The sequence below is a fragment of the Rana temporaria genome, chromosome 2 (assembly GCF_905171775.1).
Source record: "Rana temporaria chromosome 2, aRanTem1.1, whole genome shotgun sequence".
Classification (NCBI taxonomy): Eukaryota; Metazoa; Chordata; class Amphibia; order Anura; family Ranidae; genus Rana; species Rana temporaria.
Window position 1 is genome coordinate 216,611,919 of NC_053490.1, and position 8,347 is coordinate 216,620,265.

Genomic DNA, 8,347 nt, shown 5'->3' on the forward strand with positions numbered 1-8,347 from the left:
CTTAATTTTCTCGTCTGGTTGTAGTATTGTACATCACCACGTTCTTGACGGTCGAAAGTTCAGAGAGCTTTTGTGTGACCGTGTGTATGCAAGCCAAGCTTGAGCGGAATTCCATCGGAAAAACCATCCAAGGTTTTTCCGACGTAATTTCCGCTCATGTGTATGGGGCATATCTGTAAGACAAGGTAACATTTTGTAAGATGACATGTATTCTAACAAATGATTGGATGTTTATAGGTTATCACAGGGTTTTGTAATTTCACTTATTTGCACTTCACCTCACTTCACATTTTAGTTAATTATGTCAAAAGCCTTTGCAATGGAAGCTTCCTCAACATGGTTATAGATAAAGCTAAACATAGGCAATGTGAAACCACAACAGCTTGTCACTCTCTTAAAGTGTAACTCCATTCATTTTACTTTTGGCTCTTCAAGAATATATTTGTACTGGAAACAGATTTTAATTGGTACAGTGCTTCGAAAAAGAATTCACACCTCTTGAAATTTTCCACATTTTGTCATGTTACAACCAAAAATGTAAATGTATATTATTGGGATTCTATGTGATAGATCAACACAAAGTGGCACATAATTGGGAAGTGGAAGGAAAACAAATAAATATGTGAAAAGTGTTGCGTGCATTTGTATTCAGCCCCCCCCCCCCCCCCAAGTCAATACTTTGTAGAACCACCTTTCCCTGCAATTACAGCTTCAAGTCTTTTTGGGGATGTCTCTACCAGCTTTGCACATCTAGGGAGTGACAATTTTGCCCATTCTTCTTTGCAAAATAGCTCCTGTCAGATACAGTAGGATGTAGAACTTCTGTGAACAGCAATTGTCAAGTTTTTGCCACAGATTGTCAATTAGATTTTGGTCTGGACTTTGACTGGGCCATTCTAACATATTAATATGCTTTGATCTAAACCATTTCCATGTAGCTCTGGCTGTATGCTTGGGGTTGCTGACCTGCTGGAAGGTGAACCTCTGCCCCAGTCTCAAGTCTTTTGCAGACTCTAATGCCGCGTACACAGCATGTAAAAAAACAACGTTTTTAAAAAATGTCATTTACAATGATCGTGTGTGGGCTTCACAGCATTTTTTCGGGTTCTGAAAAACGTAAAAAAAAAATTTGAACATGCTCTATTTTTTAATGACGTTTTAAACAATGTCGTTTTTCGGGTTGTAAAAAATGATCGTTTGTGGGCTTTAACGACGTGAAAAAACCAGCGCATACTCAGAACAAGTTATGAGACGGGAGCGCTCGTTCTGGTAAAACTACCGTTCGTAATGGAGTAAGCACATTCATCACGCTGTAACAGACAGAAAAGCGCGAACCGTCTTTTACAAACACAAAATCAGCTAAAGCCGCCCCAAGGGTGGCGTAATCCGCATGGAACTTCCCCTTTATAGTGCCGTTGTACGTGTTGTACGTCACCGCGCTTTGCTAGAGCATTTTTTTTTAATGATCGTGTGTGGGCAATGTAGTTTTAATGATGAAGTTGGAAAAAACGTTGTTTTTTCTAGAGGCTGAAAAATTTCGTTTTTTACAAGCCGAAAAATGACTGTGTGTACGCGGCAAAACAGGTTTTCTCATAAGACTGCCCTGTATTTGGCTCCATCCATCTTTCCATCAACTCTGGCCAGCTTCCCTGTCCCTACTAAAGAAAAGCATCCCCACAACATGATGCTGCAACTATCATGTTTCACGGTGGGGATGGCGTGTTCAGATGTGCATTGTTAGTTTTCACACATAGCGTTCTGCTTTTAGGCCAAAAAGTTCAATTTTGGTCTCATATGACCAGAGCACCTTCTTCCACATGTTTGCTGTGTCACCCACATGGCTTCTCGCAAACTGGACTTCTTATGGCTTTCTTTCAACAATGGCTTTCTTCTTGCCATTCTTCTATAAAGGCCAGATTTGTGGATTACATGACTAATAGTTGTCCTGTGCACAGATTCTCCCACCTGAGCTGTGGATGTCTGCAGCTTCTATAGAGTTATCATGGACCTCTTGGCTGCTTCTCTGATTAATGCTGTCCTTGCCCCGCCTGCTGGTTTAGGTGGACGGCCATGTCTTGGTAGGTTTGCAATGCCATACTGTGCCATATTCTTTCCATTTTCGTACGATAAGTTGAACAGTGCTCCATGAGATGTTCAAAGCCTTCATGATGCTGTTTTTCACTGAGGTTATCTAACAAACCTCTGAGGGCTTCACAGAACAGTTGTATTTATACTGAGATTAAATTACTCACAGGTGGACTTTATTTACTAAGTAGGTGACTTCTGAAAGCAATTGGTTCCACTAGATTTTAGTTAGGGGTATCAGAGTAAAGGGGGCTGAATACAAATGCACACCACACTTTTCAGATATTTATTTGTAAAAAAAATGAAAAACATTTATTTTTCTTCTACTTCACAATTATGTGCCACTTTGTGTTGATCTATCACATAAAACCAAACAAAATATGTTTATGTTTTTGGTTGTAACATGACAAAATGTGGGAAATTTCAAGGCGTATGAATACTTTTTCGATGCACTGTATGTGCAGCTCCCGCAAATCAGCTTCAAAGCATGACGTGTATTTTTGATAGCGTAGAATGGTCACTCGTATAGTGCAGGACATTCCTACTCCATGCCTTCTTTCACAGCCCTGCTAGTGACCAATTATGTATAAGTGCAGCACATGAAATCAATATAAGATCGAAGGAAGTCATGGGGACGGTAGTGCCTTCTCAGTTGTATGGTTTTGTGGTTAACAAAGGAAAGGGCTGAGACAGAATGACCTACTTTGAAGATTTTCATGAACAAGTGAATACTTATTTGAAAGTGTTTTTATCTGAAAACGTGGGATACTGCTTGCTATTTGAGTAACCTTATGTTCCCTTTTCTACTCTTTTGACGATCCTGAATAACAAATTATTTCTGCCAGGAATAGACCAACCTTGGGCATTTATGTGGAGGACTTCTCATGGATTTGCACAAGTACACCACTTTCTAACCAACTACCATATATACTTGAGTATAAGCCGAGTTTTTCAACCCTTTTTTTAGGGCTGAAAATACACACCTCAGCTTATACTCAAGTCAGTGTACCTAAAGGGCTCCGAGCATCCATTGTTTAAATGTCGCGGCTTCCCCTTGGTCCCTTCCATGGTAGGCGTTTCCCAGCAGACACTGTAATCAGTGTTCCGCCTATCACGGATATTCTCTTGTCCGAGGATGAAAAGATGTCTGTGATTGGCGGAACACAGTGTCTGCTGGGAAACTGAATCCGAGGATGAGAAGATGTCCGTGATAGGCTGCTGGGAAATGTCTATCACGGAACGGGACCAGGAGGAGATCGCGACTTTTAAACAATGAATGGATGCCTGCAGTCTGTCAAGAATTTCAGGTACACTGACTCGAGCATAGGGAGGCTGCAATGGGCACAGTGAGGTTGGGCACAGTGAGGTGGCAATGGGCACAGTGAGGTGGCAATGGGCACAGTGAGGTTGGGCACAGTGAGGTTGCAATGGGCACAGTGAGGTTGCAAATGGGCACAGTGAGGATGGGCACAGTGAGGTTGCAATGGGCACAGTGAGGTTGGGCACAGTGCGTTTGCAATGGGCACAGGGAGGTTGCAATGGGCACAGTGAGGTTGGGAAAAGTGAGGTTGCAATGAGCTCAGTGAGGTTGCAATGGGAACAGTGAGGTTGCAATGAGCACAGTGAGGTTGCATTGGGCACAGTGAGGCGTGCAAATGGGCACAGTGGGGCGTGCAAATGGACATTGTTGACCCTCTTTTCCGCTTACAGTAGCTGCTGCATTCTCACCCTAGGCTTATACTCGAGTCAATACGTTTTCCCATTTTTTGGGGTTAAAATTAACAAAGGAAAGGGCTCAGACAGAATGACCTACTTTGAAGATTTTCATGAACAAGTGAATACTTATTTGAAAGTGTTTTTATCTGGAAACGTGGGATACTGTTTGCTATTTGAGTAACCTTATGTCCCCTTTTCTACTCTTTTGACGATCCTGAATAAAAAATTATTTCTGCCAGGAATGGACCAACCTTGGGCATTTATGTGGAGGACTTCTCATGGATTTGCACAAGTACACCACGTTCTAACCACTTGTGCTTTTCTATCATGGGTTTCTATATCGGAAACATATGTAACACTATGGGCGAATTAGCGGCGAAGTGTGTTTCACGGTGGAACGCATACGTTGCTCGTGCGATGATGTCATCGCCGGCGCCGTGATGCGTTTCAGCCTGGAATGCGGAAGTGCGTCTTATATGGCGCTCTATATTGAATCCGACAGCAATGTGTTACACCTGATCTCCTGCCTATAAAGGCCTGCATAGGAGATACAGGTGTTGATCTATTATTGTCAGGTAGATCATCTTAAGAATATTAATGCGTCCCAGAAGATTAAGCAGTAAATCCGCCCACCGAGAGAAATGGTCCTTAAGACGTGTTACTACCGATTGGAGATTGAGACGTTGGAAAGACTGCAGGTCCCATGTCACCCTAATCCCCAAGTATGTGAAGTCCTTCACAAGAGCAGGGAGGTCTGGGTCGCGGTCGCCCTGGCCTGTACATCTTTAGGGAATAGAACTGACTTAGTCCAATTTATGCAGATGCCCGAGAAATGCCCAAACTCGTTAAAGGCCTCAAGGGCTGCAATTAATGAGGTATCAGCATCATCCGCATACAGTGATATTTTTTCCTCCAGATAACCAGGATCGCCAGTGCAATAAGCTGGGTGACAGTGGAATGTTTTGATTTTTTCAAAATATGGTCTGTACTCTATGATGAATTATAAATATTATGTTCTAAATGTATTTTATTCCATATTTAGTGACCCATATTGTGCTATTAATTACATCCCCAGAGGAAGCCCACGGTGGTCAAACATGTTGGGATAACATGTTGGGATAACCACAACTGTCACCTTCTCCATAAGATACTTCCATAGATATGGCATAGTTCCATACAAGTTGTATTGATGTCTAGGTTGTTCAAACGCTTGCTGACTGCCGCAGGAACATTTACGTTGGCAGAACGGCACGGCTGCGCAAAGAGATGTGCCTGTATGTCCCCTGCCACAAGCTCCGTGCCCGCTGGACCTCGATGTCCACTGGCGCCCCATGATCGTGTCACAGAGCTGCAGAACAGGGTGATTCCTGTGTAAACAAGGCATTTCCCTGTTCTGAATTGTGACCTGACACTGATCTACTGCTTCCTGTCATTGGGATCAGTGTCATGTCACTTGTAGCCCAGCCTCCCCCACAGTTAGAATCACTCCCTAGGACACACTTAACCCCTTCCCTGCCAGTGTAATTTACACAATAATAAGTTCATTTTTATAGCACTGATTGTTGTATAAATGACAATGGTCCCAAAATAGCATCAAAAGTGTCCGATGCGTCCGCCATAATGTAGGTGATCTACCTAGGCAGGGTGGTCTCTTCTATCTCAGCCACCATTCTTGCCGAAGGTAGTTTCTTCTTTCCGTCTAAACCAGGACATTGTTTTGTCTTCACAGGCCCCAGTCACCAGGAGATAGAACCCTGCACACATTAGATGTGGTTCGGGCTGTCAAGATGTATTTGAAATTGACTGCTGCAGTCAGGCAGTTGGATTCGCCTTTTGTCCTTCCTGAAGGACCAAGGAAAAGTCAAGCAGCTGCTAAGTCAATCATTTCCTGTTAGATTTGTCAGCTTATTCCTCAAGCTTATGGTACGCTTGGTCAGCTTATTCCTCAAGCAATAAAGAAAGGCTCCACCATTTCCTGTGAACTCTACCAGGAGTATAGATGCTTCCTGGCAGGGATGGACTGGCCATAGGGACCACAGGGAGTTTCCCGGTGGGCCGATGGCTCAGTGGGCCGGTTTTTAAAACAGTGCTGCTGCTTGGAGGACTTTTTCTAACGCCCTGGCAGCACCCCAGTGTGAAAGCACTCAGGCTTTCACATTGGGACTACAGCGGAAGCGTTTTTCAGTCGCTTTACAGGCACTATTTTTAGCCCAAAAGTGCCTAAAAAACGCCTCAGTGTAAAAAGGGGCCCTACACTCACCCCTTCTGTTTTACACTCACTCTCTTTATCTTACACTCACCCCCCTCTCTCACCCACCCCCTCTCACCCCCTTTCTCTCAACCCTCCCTCTCTCTCTCATTCCCCTCTCTCTCATCCTCTCATGATATACGATAATGGATGTAGGGACCTTTTGGTAGGCGTGATTTTTCGGGGGGGGGGGGGGGGGGGTTTAGCATTTTATTGAATTAAAGTGGGCCGGTCTGGATGAAGTCCAGGGCCAAATTTTTGTCCCAGTCCAGCCCTGCCTCCTGGCCTATCTCTCATCAGGCTTTAGTTGCTCAGATCTGAAAGACTGTGATCTGGTCTTTAGTTCACACTTTAACTAGGCTTAACCAGGTAGATGTAAGAGCCTCTGGTAAAACTGCATTTGGTCGCAGTGTTTTGCAGGCTGCTGTGTAGTTTTATTCTGGTCCATGAGTAGTGCTTTATGACATCCCAATATGTAAGGACTAATTTGGATGCTCTATGTCCTGTGATGTATGATTAAGAAAACTGGATTTTTGTACTTACCTGTAAAATCTATTTCTTTGACTACATCATGGAACACAGAAATCCCTCTCTTTTTTTGGATGTCAGCTTGCTACAAATCTACAAGTGCTTCCTGTGTGGGAAGGGTTATATAAGAGTGGACTCCTTGCAATTTTTGCCAGTGTCCAATCATGTGTAGGTTTCTCATTACCCGATACATAAGGATCAGTATGGCTGTGCTATGTCCCATGATGTTCTCCAAGAAAATGATTTTACAGGCAAGTGCAAAAATCCAGAAAAATTATTGTACAATAAGTCATTGTTTATGATATGCAGTGCTTTTGCAAAGTAATTGCTTTGCATTTAGGGTTTAGATCTACTTTAAAGCTGTTGGTTTACTATATGTGGGTTGCATGCAATAATAGAAGTTTATTATTTAATACATTGGCCCGATTCACATACATTGGCGCATATTTATGCTGCCGTAGCGTATCTCTTTTACGCTACGCCGGCGCAGCGCACAGATGCAAGCACTGGATTCACAAAGCACTTGCTCCCACTCGCTGTTAAAGATACACTGGGTTTCCTCGTCGTAAGCCAGCGTAGGTGGAAGTGGGCGTGGGCCATGCTAATGAGGCGTGACCCCATGTAAATGATGGACTGAGCGTCATAAAGATATGAATAACATACGGCGCATGCGCCGTCCCGTGGACGCATCCCAGTGCGCATGCTCAGAATCACGTCGAAACAACTGCCTAAGATACGTAGAATCACTGCCTACGACGTGAACGTAACCTACGCCTAGTCCTATTCACATACTACGTAAACGAAGTAAAATACGATGGCTGTGTTCCCTGGTCCATACCTTTGCATGACTTGCGCCTCCTATATGGGGGAACAACTTATGCCGGAAGTACGACTTACGCAAACTGCGTATATTATGTGCCGGGCGCAAGTACGTTCGTGAATCAGCGTATCTCCCTCATTTGCATATGCACATAGAAAATCAATGGGAGCGCCACTTGCGGCCAGCGTAAATATGCACCCACAATACGCCGGCGTAGGAAAGTTACGTCGGTCGGATGGAGCCTAATTTCAGGCGTATATAGTTTTGTGGGCACGGCACACAGATACGACGGCGCACATTTACACTTACGCGGCGTATCTCGAGATACGTTGGCGTAAGTGCTTTGTGAATCCGGGCCATTGTCATTAGGTTAAAAGAAAAGTTCAGGGTTTTAAAAAAAACAAGCATTTATACTCACCTACAGTAGGTGGATGCAGCATTGATCCAATACTGCATCTGTCCCCCGCCAGCTCTGTAGTGAAAACTGAGCGATCAAACACAGATGATTGCTCAGTTCTCTCCCTCTGCTCTGGGCTCTGAGATCTGGGCTGTAGAGGGGATGGAAGGGGCTGGCTCATTCTCTCAGAGGATTGCTGAGAGGCTGAGCCAGGTGCCGATCCAAGCTTCTGGGTGCACATTAACCACATGGTCGGATCTTTTTAGAGCCTGGACTGGCTCTTTTCAGAGCTTGAACTGAACTGCACTCCTGTGATCCATATTATAAGTATGGCCAAAAAAGCTTTGGCCATACTTCTCCTTTAAAGGGTGATTTTAATTCATGTTGCTATACTATGCAAGTTAAAGTTGGGGAAAAACTATGAAGAATGAGAGTGCTACTATACATTTTCATGTGGTACTATTCACTTTTATGGGCCCCATTGAAATATGCTTTTTTTAAATAGTGCAGGGACATAATTTACTACACATTAAAGCAGAGCATTTTTTTGAAC

At 43.8% G+C, this 8,347-nt stretch overlaps 1 protein-coding gene across 1 annotated transcript in view; it reads right to left on the reverse strand.

Annotated features, from left to right (window-relative positions):
• The window catches only part of LOC120928261 (interleukin 18 receptor accessory protein), a 116,095-nt gene extending 108,051 nt beyond the window's left edge, over positions 1-8,044 (reverse strand). Inside the window, exon 1 of the mRNA XM_040339364.1 lies at positions 7,849-8,044. Coding sequence (XP_040195298.1) covers positions 7,849-8,044 — 196 coding nt within the window. The remainder of the gene's footprint in view (positions 1-7,848) is intronic.
• Between the last annotated feature and the right edge of the window lie 303 nt (positions 8,045-8,347).